The sequence below is a fragment of the Drosophila pseudoobscura genome, chromosome X, assembly GCF_009870125.1.
Source record: "Drosophila pseudoobscura strain MV-25-SWS-2005 chromosome X, UCI_Dpse_MV25, whole genome shotgun sequence".
In the NCBI taxonomy this organism is placed as follows: Eukaryota; Metazoa; Arthropoda; class Insecta; order Diptera; family Drosophilidae; genus Drosophila; species Drosophila pseudoobscura.
The window spans coordinates 46,294,836-46,307,739 of record NC_046683.1 but is presented as its reverse complement, the minus strand read 5'-3'; the positions used below and the strand labels follow the sequence as shown (position 1 = coordinate 46,307,739).

The 12,904-nt window shown below is 48.1% G+C and overlaps 4 protein-coding genes across 7 annotated transcripts in view; 2 read left to right on the top strand and 2 right to left on the bottom strand.

Annotated features, from left to right (window-relative positions):
- Positions 1 to 10,906, top strand: part of Ccn (cellular communication network factor protein Ccn) — a 46,608-nt gene extending 35,702 nt beyond the window's left edge. For all 3 annotated transcript variants that reach the window (XM_033381499.1, XM_033381500.1, XM_002134855.3), the window contains 2 exons: positions 1,123 to 1,443; positions 9,323 to 10,906. In XM_033381499.1, coding sequence (XP_033237390.1) covers positions 1,123 to 1,443; positions 9,323 to 9,733 — 732 coding nt within the window. In that variant the 3' untranslated portion in view covers positions 9,734 to 10,906. The remainder of the gene's footprint in view (positions 1 to 1,122; positions 1,444 to 9,322) is intronic.
- On the top strand, positions 2,838 to 5,599 carry LOC4813251 (spermine oxidase-like). 2 transcript variants are annotated; one of them, XM_033381501.1, is made up of 2 exons: positions 2,838 to 2,947; positions 3,245 to 5,599. In XM_033381501.1, exon 2 carries the CDS (start codon positions 3,823 to 3,825, stop codon positions 5,281 to 5,283), a length of 1,461 nt encoding a protein of 486 aa, XP_033237392.1. In that variant the 5' UTR covers positions 2,838 to 2,947; positions 3,245 to 3,822; the 3' UTR covers positions 5,284 to 5,599. The 2 variants fall into 2 exon arrangements, with proteins under 2 accessions (XP_033237392.1, XP_001353446.2); XM_001353410.4 differs by having other exon boundaries at positions 2,839 to 3,498; positions 3,566 to 5,599.
- LOC4813106 (spermine oxidase) lies at positions 6,954 to 8,552 on the bottom strand. The gene has a single exon (XM_001353409.4). The coding sequence runs from the start codon at positions 8,478 to 8,480 to the stop codon at positions 7,032 to 7,034; it is 1,449 nt and encodes a 482-aa protein (XP_001353445.4). The 5' UTR covers positions 8,481 to 8,552; the 3' UTR covers positions 6,954 to 7,031.
- Adgf-B (Adenosine deaminase-related growth factor B) lies at positions 10,881 to 12,681 on the bottom strand. Its single transcript, XM_001353407.3, has 2 exons — positions 11,607 to 12,681; positions 10,881 to 11,547 (listed from the first exon to the last, which is right to left on the bottom strand). The coding sequence occupies exons 1-2, from the start codon at positions 12,594 to 12,596 to the stop codon at positions 10,954 to 10,956; spliced, it is 1,584 nt and encodes a 527-aa protein (XP_001353443.1). The 5' UTR covers positions 12,597 to 12,681; the 3' UTR covers positions 10,881 to 10,953.
- Positions 12,682 to 12,904: the final 223 nt, after the last annotated feature.

The following is a 12,904-nucleotide window of genomic DNA, read 5'->3' as shown; positions in this document are numbered from 1 at the left end:
CAACGGGGCTAAAAGAGACTCAGTATTAAGCCAGAGCACCTGACGCCTTCGGCAGCTAAGCGCATCAGGAGATGACACCCTTTTCAGCGGGTTTCTCCTTTATCCGCATTTCCATTTACCTCCGGGCACTTTTCCGCATTTGCATTCATTCCCATCGTCTTTGCTTGTTGTTTGCCATTTGTCTGTTTCAATTAAATTATCGCTAATTTCGATGCAATCCCATTTAAGGTCGCCTTTGTGCAGGTAGATTTCATGGCGTTGATACCCCTTGGCGAAATATGTAGGTATATACGCACCATAAACTGAATCCAGAGAGGGTCGGTGATATATCTAAATTACAAATAGAACTGCGGTGACAACGCCACGCAGGCGCCCGATTCCTTTGCTGCGAAATTTTCAGTTGAATGCGTTCTAAATTGTCTGTAAATATTTAAGCACGATTTAAGGGTTAGAAGCGGATTATTTTAATTACTTGTGCCGCCGGAGAATCATAGGACGCACAGTCGAGCGACTAGTCACACTTTTACGGTGACAGCTACGGTCAAACTTAAAGATAAATAAATATCGATATATAGCCCACATTTATTATTGGTGTTGTACTATTTTTATTTGTAGTGGCATTTACTAAAAGCTCAGAGGCAATTAGCAATCAATTTTGTGGAAAAATTTTGTTACCATCACAAATTTAGAAACTTGTATTCTCCATTTAGATGGCCCATTTAAGCTTCTCTCTTCCTCTATCTCGCTCTGGATTTAATTTCGGACAACTAATTGACAGGATATCCCACTGTCGGCTATTCCCATTGGACGATAGCTTCTTGTTTCTGTTTTTGTGTAGTTTATTGGCTTTTGCCTTTTAGTTTTAATTAAAAAGCAAATTGCATTAAAACGTCAATTTGCAGCTGCAGTTGCAAAAACAACAGAAAATGCCAAATGGCGGCAAAATTAAAAGTCAAATGCTGCTTCGATGTCGAAGCCAGAAACAATTTAGCAGCTCTCCGCCTCCTTGCCAGAGTAACCTTTTGCAGGAGGAGCGGGCCTCTGGGCAGGGATTTTTACTCACATCTTGAATCCTTTTTTTGATCTACTCCTTTGTTCTTTTTCCGTTTTTTGGTGTCTCAGGTCGAGCTGTTGTGTCCCTTAAATGCTGTCGATCCAATTAACTACGTACAACAGCGGGTCCTGGCCAGACAAAAGCAAAAGAAGAAGGACGAGGACGATGACGACAACGACGACGACGTAGTTGAGGATGAGTACGAGCAGGAGCATTCACTGGAGCCCGAGAACGGGGTGGACTGGACGCCGGAGCAGCAAAGTGCACAGTTATGGGATACCGTAGCCCTGGAACCAATCGATCAGGAATTCCTGCAATCACATCAGATACAAATTGAGAATAAATTCATTGCCGTCGAATGGATACTGAAATGTGAATGCAGCAAGAATGTGAGTACCGGGGAGAGGGATTGGGTTCAAGGTGGGGTTCAGTGTGCGATTCGGGTCCTGCTGCTAGTGCTGCAGGCCGGGACTCCCGCTGGGACTTGACTTGGGTGTCGTGTCCTGACTTGATGCAGAAGCCCCTATAAGCGTTGTCGTATTACTCTGGCCAGCCATATTCGCATTCCATTTGAGGCAATCATTCGGTCGTGTCCATACTTCGACAGGCATCTCCTTTCACTCTGTACGTGTCTCCTTCCATTCTCTTTCCTTCCATGTTTCTCTCTATCGCTTTAGCAGCAGATGCTTTCGAAAATTGCTTTCACTTGTCATTTTAATCGCATCTTTCGTTGTTGTAAACGTTCTGTAAGCGCTCCTTTCTTGTTATAACAGATACCCCTTGCAGAGCAACAAAGATGGGGTGTATTAGGTCGAAGGGCAGCTGGAAATCTGTGACTTTTCGCTCAAAATTGTGTGCGCCTGTCCAACTTGTTTTGGTTTCTTGTAAAACTAAACTCAGATACATTTTTAGCTTTTCTGCAGTCACAATCAAACTATAACTTGCGTATGAATATACCAAAATTTATGATCGAATTTCGTCAGTGGGTATCCTCTAACCGTCTCCTTCAATTTCATTGAGCTCAACTCTAGTTATTTCCCCATTCTATGCACAAGAGTGTTTTTGTTTTCCGCAAAAACGAAAAAAATTATTGCTGCAATTTTTTTGTTGACTGCGATGGCTGCGAAAGGAAACAGGGCATGGGGCAGGATGGGATGGCTGGGTAAGACTGCCACCCAGACCCTGTGGGGCATTCACAGTTAGGTGGTTGGCGGCACCCAGCTGTCTGTTGTGTTTTCCCATTATTTCGGCGTATTCATCTTGAATGCGAATGCTTTCGCTGCGAGTGCGCTCTGCTCTGCAATTGCAATGATTGGATTTTTATGAATACATTCATCAAAGGCGCTCGCTCGGCTTGCCACTGCCGCAGTGGCAGTGGCTTTTGTACTGGAGCCAGACCAGAACATTTTGTTGCATACGTTACGTAGTCGATTCGCCATTGTGTGAGTATGTGGATGGGGCAGTGTATCTGTGTGCGATTGTTTTGGCATTTGCCTAAAGTGAAGCATTTGTTTGGCATTTGCTAAGCTCTGAACGGGATTTTGTTGCAATGAAGTTGACTTCAATAATAGTCGATTGGCGAACTGTTGCATGGAAATTGCAGCTTTACAGCGTACAAATATCCGAAAAGGGATGCGAATGTGCAGTCAGCAATTGATATTCCAATCAGCAAAAATCAAAATTTCACAATTCATGATGTAATATTTTCCCCTGGAAATAATTAATACGGAGGCTCTAGGAGGCTAATCATAGATATCATTGATTCTAAAATAGTTTGAAAAATTTGTTTAAATTATAATAGTGAAATACTACAAAAAGGCATTGAAATATTACAAACTTTAGAACTCCAGAAAGGCACAATACAACAACTCGTAAAAACCATTGTTTCAAAGCGTAAGGGAGCGCAGGGCCAATGCATGGTGAAATTACTTATTAAGTGGTGTCTTCACCACATACATTCATATATATGTATGTATGTTTTCTTTCAAACATGCAGAAGTAAAACGTTGGCTATCTCTATCTAGCGCTTGTCTCTTGTCGTCACCAGAGCAGATGACACCACCTTTCAGTAATTTCACCATGGCCAACGGCTTAAGAGCTCGAATAATTTAAGAGAGACCTCTCGCTCTCTTATTACTTTGTTTGAGCGCACTGCCATGACTGCTTTTGTTTTTGCTGCTCATATTGCAGGCCGATAAAAACTGCTGATAGCACAATTGTTCTCCCTCAAGTTTAAATTGCCGGGCGGGTTTTATTGCACTGAAATTAGCACGAATTCACGACGAAACAGCAACGATCAAAATCTTATCGGAGCGCCTAATAAGCAGAGCGCTAGCACCAAAGAGCCAAAGCGCCGCAGAGATAGCGCTAAATTAATAGAGCAAGAAAGATCGGCAGAAAGAGGGGGAGAGCAGCTGGACTTAGTGCAAGTTATATTCAGAAGGGTATTGCTAAGCACGTGCTCTCTTTGAATTTCTCCCTTGGTTTGATTCCATCGCAATTTTATTGTAGCCACTCGCGTTTCGTGCGAGGTCTCTATGCAAATGCCGCACCCTATACACAAACACCTTGAAAGAGAAAGAGCATGAAAGAGAAAGGGAGAGAGAAACTATTCGTCAGGGCGTGAAAGTGAGCAAACTATATTTAGTCGCCGGCCGAACGCAAAGCGTGTTTTGTGTTGTTTATTAAAGACGCGAACATTGGACGAAGCAGAAGTGTGCCCGCGAGTCGATTGCCGGAAAACCAACAACAACAATATCCCCCTCAAAATGAGTGCCGCATCCCTTCGCCTGCTCAGCAAAACCAAACAGACCGCCCGCATCATCATAGTCGGGGCAGGATCGGCGGGTATCGCGGCCGCCACCCGCTTGTTGGAGCAGGGGTTCCGAAATGTGCTGCTGCTCGAGGCGGAGGACCGCATCGGCGGACGCATCCATACGATCCCATTCGCGGACAACGTCGTGGATCTGGGCGCCCAGTGGTGTCACGGCGAGCAGGGAAACGTGGTGTACCAGCGGGTTAAAGATCAGAATATGCTGGAGGCGACGGAGCCCCACTACGACAACTTCAAGTGCGTGCGATCCAACGGGGAAGTGCTGCCCGAGGCGATCGCGGAACCGCTGAAGACAATCGCGTTCAACTCCATTCCGGAGAGACAGACGGATCTGGGGAGCTATGACGGCTCCCTGGGTGACTACCTGGACATGAAGTACTGGAAGGAGCTGGCCAAGCTGCCGCCCATCGACCGCACCATCGCCGAGGAGTTCCTCGAAGTATTCCACAAGTTTGAGGCGTCTGTGGAAGCCGCTGATCACCTGTACGAAGTGTCTGGGCGCGGACACCTGGAGTACTGGCTGTGTGAGGGCGAACTGTTGCTCAACTGGCGGCAGAAGGGCTACAAGCAGTTCCTCAGAGTTTTGATGAAAGCCCAGGACGCTCAGCCAGAAGATCTGGGCGTGCTCAAGGGACACGTGCTGCTCAATAAGCGCATTGCCGAGATCAACTGGGAGGGAGCCGACGAGCTGAAGATCCGTTGCTGGAATGGGGAGATTCACACAGCGGATCACGTCATCTGCACCGTCTCCCTGGGAGTACTGAAGGAGCAGCATAGAAATCTCTTTGTGCCCAACCTCCCCGCGGCAAAGGTGCGGGCTATCGACGGCCTCAAGCTGGGAACGGTTGATAAGTTCTTCCTAGAGTTCACTGCCCCGCCCCTGCCCGAAGACTGGCCCGGCTTCAACTGCCTCTGGCTGAAGAAGGATCTGGACGAGCTGCGCGGCTCGGAGCTGTTTTGGCTGGAGAGTGTCTTTGGATTCTATCCCGTCTCGCACCAGCCCCGCATTTTGCAGGGATGGATTATTGGAGCCCATGCACGCCACATGGAGACGCTCACCGAGGAGACGGTTCTGCAGGGCTTGCTTTGGCTCTTCCGCAAGTTCCTGCCCTTCGATGTGGCTCCTCCACAACGCTTCCTGCGCACCCAGTGGCATGCGAATCCCAACTTCCGCGGTAGCTACACCTTCCGCTCCACCTACACGGACGAGCTGCGTACAGGTGCCTGGGATCTGGAAGCTCCGCTGATGGATGTCGGCGGTCGGCCACGCCTTCAGTTCGCCGGAGAGTCCTCCCACAAGCACTACTACTCCACCGTGCATGGGGCCGTGGAGACGGGATGGCGTGAAGCGGAACGTCTGAATGTTTACTACAAGGCCCGAACGGCGCAGCTGTGAGCCAAGATGCAAAGGATCAATGGGGCATGAAGTGTACAATAAGTACGAGTTTGATGTATGAGTAGAGTGAAAAGAAACGAAGTACAAAACGTAGTACATGTGCTTTGTGCGGTACTTGAAAAGTACCTATTGATTGACCAGCTGTTCAACTTAAATACAGATTTTGATAAGATATAATCGTATCGATTTCAGCATTTATTAGATTAAATGAGAGCAATTCAATATATCAGACCACTTTGCTGAAAGTTTTGTTTGCTTGCATTATACTTTAAGAAGCTAAATAAATATATGTATGTATAGAGAAGGATATAATGGAGTTGCAGATGTGTGCTTTAAAATTTGAAGAGTTTCCAGTGGAAAAGAATTGGTACGAGTAACACAACATTCGGGGTTGCAAAAGAAGAATAAAAGCCAAACATGTTGACCAACTCATTTGCAGCGAGAGGGCAAACAACATTGTAATTGCGCCTGTTTTTCGGGGCATTTACAAACACTCACTCTAGTTGGCAGGCATGCTGACCATGGGTGTGGGGGGTTGGTGGGATGGTGGGCGTGCCCCGTTGGGGTCTCGCACATGCAAAAGTTCAGATTACGAGACCAATACGTACATATACGGAAAGCAGAAATCAGTTTAGCACATATCTGGTGCAGGAAAAAAGCGCAGGCGAAAGGCCAAACCAAACAACCACCAGCCAGGCATGGCCACAAAAACCACAACAGCCGTACCAGAAGCAGGACTAGGACCCAGGACCAGGAACCCACACTAAAGCAGAAGCTAAAGCAGGAGCAGCAGCAGGAGCAGGAACATTGGCCATGAGATTGTGATGCAAAATGCTCCAACAATTGCCGAGCAGAAGCACTTTGGTTGTCCATGTTGAAAATTCAAATTTATGCCAAACCGGGGCCAGAACATTCCAAATTTCACTGCTCTGATGTGACTCCTGGTCCCCACTTGGTCTGGTCTGGTCCGGGGTTCGGTCCTGGCCTGTCCCGACGTCTGCCTTTGTTTGTTTGTTTGCATGTCGCCCTGGTCGTCGTAGTCGTAGTCGTAGTCATATCTGCTTCTGCTTCTGCTTCTGGCTCCCCCCTGCTTTTAGCCCACACTCAACCCCATCCGCCGCAGTCCAATTACATATGCGACTTTGTCGCCCTTCCAGTTGAAGGAAATGAAGGAAAAAAAGCTCCCCTACAAGTTGGCCACATCTGCTGGAGCTTTGTGCCTGCCCCCGACTCCCAATCTGCCGGTTAATGCGCTGCAGCAGCGGCGGCAGTCGCTAGTTTCGTTGGCATCGGCTTTGGTGTCTAGCCAGCCGGATACGTGGTTTCTAACCCCCGTACTCGCCGTCGTGACTCGTCGAGTGACAATGTTAAACAAGTCCCTGTTTGACCAAAGGACACACATTCACCTGACCCGAAGAGTCGTCGTCCTGTTCGTTCTATCCTGTTTTGCCCCTGTCTTTGGTGGGCTTATGTTATGGTCCAGTTAATGGTTGTTATGACTGGCAAAGTATTTCCCTGTGTTTGCTGATGGGGACTAGCACTCGGAATGGATGTGAAGTTGGAGTTGAAGCTGGAGTAGGGATGGTGTGAGTGTCTGGCAGCTGGAACACGGCTAGAAGTGGAACTTTTGTCTTAATTGTCTTACTAACTAACTTGGTTGGAGTTTATTTCTTTGTCTCTAAGATGTTTTATTCGATTAACCAGTGCATGCAACGGGGCTCCAATACACATATAATTTCAGGCTATGATTAGGCTCTGACCTTATAAAACTCATTCAGGCGATCCGCCTCACGCCAGCCCGTTTCTACGGCCCCATGCACCGTGCTGAAGTGGGTCCTGCTCGAAGCCTCACCAGCGAATTGCAATCGAGGACGGCCGGAGACATCCGCCAGCGGGGACTCCAGGTCCCAGCGACCCGTCCGCAGCTCGTCCGCGTACGTGGGTTGGAAGCTATAGCTGCCGCGAAAATTGGGATGGGAGTGCCACTGACTGCGCAGGAAGCGCTTCGGATGGGGCACATCGAAGGACAGGAACTTGCGGAAGAGCCAAAGCAAGCCCAGGAGCACTTTCTCCTCGGTCAGCGTCTCCATGTGACGGGCATGGGCTCCAATTATCCAGCCTTCGATCAGACGGGGCTGATGACCAACGCGATGGAAGCCGCAGATTCCCTCCAGCCAAAAGTTCTCGGTGCCACGCAGCTCCAAAAGATCGGCCTCCAGCCAGAGGAAGTTGAAGCTCAGCAAACTCTCTGGCATTGGCTGTTCGGAAAACTCCAATAAGAACTTGTCCACCGTTCCCAGCTTGAGGCCGTCGATAGCCCGCACCTTTGCCGCGGGGAGGTTGGGCACAAAGAGATTTCTATGCTGCTCCTTCAGTACTCCCAGGGAGACGGTGCAGATGACGTGATCCGCTGTGAGAATCTCCCCATTCCAGCAGCGGATCATCAGCTCGTCGGCTCCCTCCCAGTTGATCTCGGCAATGCGCTTGTTGAACAGAACGTGTCCTTTGAGCACGCCCAGATCCTCTGGATCATCGTCCTGGACATTCATCAGGACTCTGAGGAACTGCTTGTAGCCCTTGCCCCGCCAGTTGAGGTTTGGATCACCCTCGCTCTCGGCGAAGGTCAGATGGTTTTGCGGGGACAGTTCAAAGAGGTGATCGCAGGCGTCAGAGCTGCAGATCATTTTCTTGATGCAGTCTAGGATCTCCTTGGCAACGACGCGGTCCATGGTTGGGAACTCCTTCCAGTACTTCTGGGTCAGGTAATCACCCACAGAGCCTTCGTAGTCGGCGTCCGTCAGGGTAGACGAGGCATCCATGAAGTTCTTGAGAGCCTTCGCTTGATCCTCACCAAGCGTTTCCTTGTTTGAGCGAAAAAAGTGCATGGTAGGGTTGCCTGTCCTGTCGAGGAGATCCAATTCCTTGACCCGCTCGTATACCACGTTTCCCTGCTCGCCGTGGCACCACTGGGCGCCCAGATCGATGGCATTATCCGCGAATGGGATCGTGTGGATGCGTCCCCCGATGCGATCCTCGGCCTCCAGTATCCGTACGTTCCTGAATCCCTGCTCAAGCAAACGGGTGGCAGCCGCAATGCCCGAGGCTCCGGCTCCGATGATCACAATGCGTGCGGTTTCCTTGTTCTTGCCCCACATCGATCGGGGGACGATGGCTGGAGGTGCTGTGCAGAGGCTCATCTTTCTTAAGGGCTGCAGAGATTGTTCTTCCAGCGTGCTGATCGAGTAGCGACTTATGATACACTTTGCGAAAAAGTGTTGCTTTATATGCTCCCGATTTGCTGGCCTATCTTTTTGCGGTTGTTTGTTGCTATCATGGCATTGGCATTGTCCCATTATTTCTTTTACCATTGTATGAAGCTACTATATACTACTTATATCGGGGGTACATTATCGCTTATCGGCTAGATAGGGGACAAGCCAGTCCCCCATCAGTACATCAACTGCAGTTCTAACAATTTCGTGTGCAACCCAAGCTCGAATATCAAAGCTGTACTACTAATACTGCTTCTAATAACATAACACCTTAAGAACCTTTTATGTAATAGAGAGATAATAATTAGCTATACATACATTAATAGCCAGAAAATTTTTCCATGGACCAAAGCCCTGTTAGTTCCTATATTTCGTATTCTATTGTTTCTGTTTTTAGTCTTTATCTAGCCCTTTGTCTGTGCCAGTTTTGCAGTTCTTGTGGTTGTGCTCTATCTGTGTTATCTGCAGTCCCCAAGGGGTATACTTTAATACAGCGAAAATAATCTTAAAGGCACTCGTATCTACATATGTACATATAAATATGTATGAACATATATAACGAGCAAATATCAATAGTTAAATTATCAAATATTCGAAATATTCAAGCAGGGGCCTGCAAATTGTTTCATAATTATATTTGTTTAACCAACAGGGGCCTGAAATGTAATAGAATGCCCATAAATATGCATATTTCCATTATTACTGAATTTATATTAAAATTTAACACGTTTTTCCCCTCGTTCGTCTATGTCTTTTCGCACACGCAGCATTGCAATGGTGACAGGAGCAACATCAGCAGTAACATACCCCATGACAACATGTCTAACACGAATAAATATGGTTATAACAATTACAAAAACCATATTAATGAAGGCCAACAGAAACCGGTGCCGAGGCCGAGGCAGATGCAGCGGCAGCGGCACAACCACGAAAATAATGGCGAGCCAAATGAGCAAACCAACAACGACGACAACGATGCGACAGCGGATGTGGCTAACAGCAACATGGATATAGACCACAACGATATAGACAACTCTTCCTCGGAACAACAGCCTGATATTATACCCTATCCGTTGAGCGTGGGCGAGACCAGTTGGAAGACCGCTAAACTACGTCAAAAGCAGCAGCAGCAAAATGAACAGAAGCAACATCAGCAACACTGGCAACATTTCACATAGCCCGAACATAAATCTTATTTGCGATAGAAGAAAAGTCGATCGGGAAAGGCCAGGGAAAGAAGAAAGGAATCAGTAGGAGCCTCTGGTTAAAGGATGAGGAGGAACCTCTGGATAAAGCAGAAGTAGGAATGGGATCAGAAGGTGTAGGCTTGGGGAGAGTAGAGTTTAAGATTTGTACAGCATAGCGATACTTAAAAAGACCATTCCCAATGGATGGATCGATAGATGGATGGATGGATGGATGGGTGGATGGATGTAATGGATGGATGGTGATGATTGTAAAGAGTACGAATACGCGAGTGGAGTGGAAATTCGATGGTGATGCAAGTTATACTTAGGATTTGAACATATCGAGGCCGTAAGTTTGGGTATGTGAATGATAGGGATAATCGAAACCCAAGGGCAGAATATACACCGCAAGACAGGACAAAACAAAACAAAGCAAAAATGAAACACTAGTCAAATATTTCCAAATATTTTTGCAAGCATCTAAGAAAGGCAAAGACGCAAATAAGAATATTTCCCCGATATAATAATAACCTACTTATAAACATACATACATACATATGTACTTAGCAATATTAATTTTTTTTTAATAGATGTAAATGGCTTGAACAATTTGAGAAGCAAAGCGTATTTTGGTCTAAATTGCCGACAGGGGAATAGGAACGGGAACGGACGGTACCAAAAATCCATAAACCCTGGAAAGCAACTTACTGCTAATTCGTGTGCATTCAAGTTATAACTGTGCTATATACTCACTTGTATTCAGATCTACACGTAAGCCCTATCTTTAAATGTGTAAGACTCTGCTTGAGGAGGACATATGTAAGCTTAACAAAGAATTTAGATGGCTACAATAAATGAATGTAAATGAATAGCCAGGGTGCTGGCTGCGGAGGAGGCATCTCCATGGCGACCACCCTGGCCATAGTTCCCTCTTACTAGTCCCACGAACCAGACATACATATCCCCTGGATTATCCCCTGATTTAAGTCATTTAATGAACGCAGCTTATCCACCACACCCATAGCCATATCAATTGTACGAGTATCGATGTAAGTTTCAGACTAAAGTCAACTCTTAGCTAGCATCGGAGCTGTACGGCCAACCGTGCGAGGCCCGAGAAATGCAAACGATATACACATAAAATAAATGCGAAATTTAATGAAACGTACTCCGAGTTTTTACCAAATATTCACAAAATCATTCACTTTGATTCATTTGTTCGATATCACATTATCGATCCATTTATCCCAGAGTTTCTGCCACTTGCTGAAGGCCTCGTCTTTCTCCTCTCCCTTCAAGGCGCTGTACCTGATCGAGTTGAGGGCTAGGCACTTTAGGAACCTCAGATCCGCCTGCATCGGTGCTATCCCCAGAAAGGCAAAGTAGAAGTCGTGCGACAGTGGGGCAACACGCCAGAACGAGGGATCGTCGGAGGAGATGACAATGGGCACATTTGCGGCTATCATCAGGGCCGCCGGATGGTTGCGATAGTCGACGCCCAGCTGCAGCACCTGGTTGGAGACAGGGCACACCTCTATGGCGATGTCGAGCAGGCGGCACAGCTGCATGGAAAGCGTGTGCTTGGTGATGGCATAGCCGTGGCCAATGCGCTTCGTGCCCAGCAGGATAGCATCGATCAGGTTCTCATCGATGGGCGATCCGAACCAGTTTGTCTCGCCCGCGTGGAAGTAGAAGTTGATGTGCTCGGGCATCTTCAGCAGCGGCTCCACAAACTCGATGAGCGGTCGCCCCAGCTCCTCCTGGCCGACCAGGTCAAAGCCAATCATGAAATCTGGAAATTCTTTCTACAAATGGGTGGAAAGAATAAGTAAGAGTGGGTTTTTAAGGAATAAATAGAACCTACATTCAGATCCGCCGCAGTTTTTACATATTCCTCCACCACCTTGGGCTCGACTCCTCGCAGCGGGGCATAGATCAGCTTGGAGCCAATGAAGTCCGGATGCGAGGCCTTGAAACGTTCCATCTCGGCCTCGTAAATGGCCACCGTATCCCTGATATCCAAAATCTCGCCGCCGATGCAGTAGAGCGGCGGCAGCAGGGATCTCAACTCGAGATACTGCACCCCGTCCTCGTAGAACTCCTTCAGGGCGTTGTAGTAATAGTCGCCCCAAACGGGGGCGTAACAAAGGAGACCGTCGAGGAGAATGAAAATGCCCATGAAGTGGCTCCAGGCCTGGTTGTTCGACGTGAAGTTAGATAAGGGATACATACTGAAGCGCTGCTGAAAGTATCGCCGGACATTCTCCTCGCCGTGCCGTTGGCGAAAGTCCTCCATCGGCTCCCAGCTGCAGGCCTCGATGGCCTTCATGGTGGGCTTTTCCAGAGCGAAGCGAAAGGCAATCGCCTTGCAGCCCTTGTCCGTGGTGCAGATCCACAGGTTCTCGCGGTACGTAAGCTCGATGAGGAACTCCGTGCTGCACAGGGCCGTGTCATGGGCGTGCAGCACGCCTCCCTTGGGCATTTTCTTGAGGATGTTGAAGATCGGTGACTTGCGGATGTGGTTCAGCGTCTGGAAGATGTGCTGGCCCGGCGAGAACTTGGATGGATCGAGCAGGCCTCTCTTTATCTCTTCTTTCTTCACTGCCATGATCACAGCGTTGGCCGCCAGCTCCTTTTCGTTTAGCCTGACCCGGTGGCCCATGCCTATCATCTGCTCCAACTTGGCGACGGTGTTGCGTAGGATCTTGTAGGCCGACGGCGACGTCTTCCGCAGACTGCGACTCATCGAAACCGTGGTATGGCCGATCTTGGCGCAGTCGGTCGAGTCATGGCGCAGGGCCATCAGACCTGGGCGCCCTACACAGAATGCCAAGCGTGGCAGATACTTGGACATGTAGAATTTATCATAGAATGAAAAATCCTGTGATTTACTTAATTTATTTACTACTCGTATTTGTTAGTATGTGTCAGTTCCGTCCCGAATGTGTCAATAGGCCGCACATTTGTTAGCGCCTCAAATCCGCTTCCACCGTTACGCCGCACAAAATGGCGGCCAACGCATTTCCGCGACCCCCGCCACCTATGTACTTCACATACTCGCACACACGCGGCTTTTATTAGTAATTTATGGCCCTGGCTCGAGCTCTGCTCTGGCTTGGGCTTTGGGTCGGGCTCTGGTTTTTTATGCATCCGCGCGTCCCC

Coding starts and splice junctions, on each gene's coding strand:
- LOC4813106 (XM_001353409.4), bottom strand. CDS start 8,480: ATGAGCCTCTGCACAGCACCTCCAGCCATCGTCCCCCGATCGATGTGG.
- LOC4813251 (XM_033381501.1), top strand. CDS start 3,823: ATGAGTGCCGCATCCCTTCGCCTGCTCAGCAAAACCAAACAGACCGCC.
- Adgf-B (XM_001353407.3), bottom strand. CDS start 12,596: ATGTCCAAGTATCTGCCACGCTTGGCATTCTGTGTAGGGCGCCCAGGT. Junction 11,548..11,606: donor AAACTGCGGCGGATCTGAAT/GTAGGTTCTATT, acceptor ACCCATTTGTAG/AAAGAATTTCCAGATTTCAT.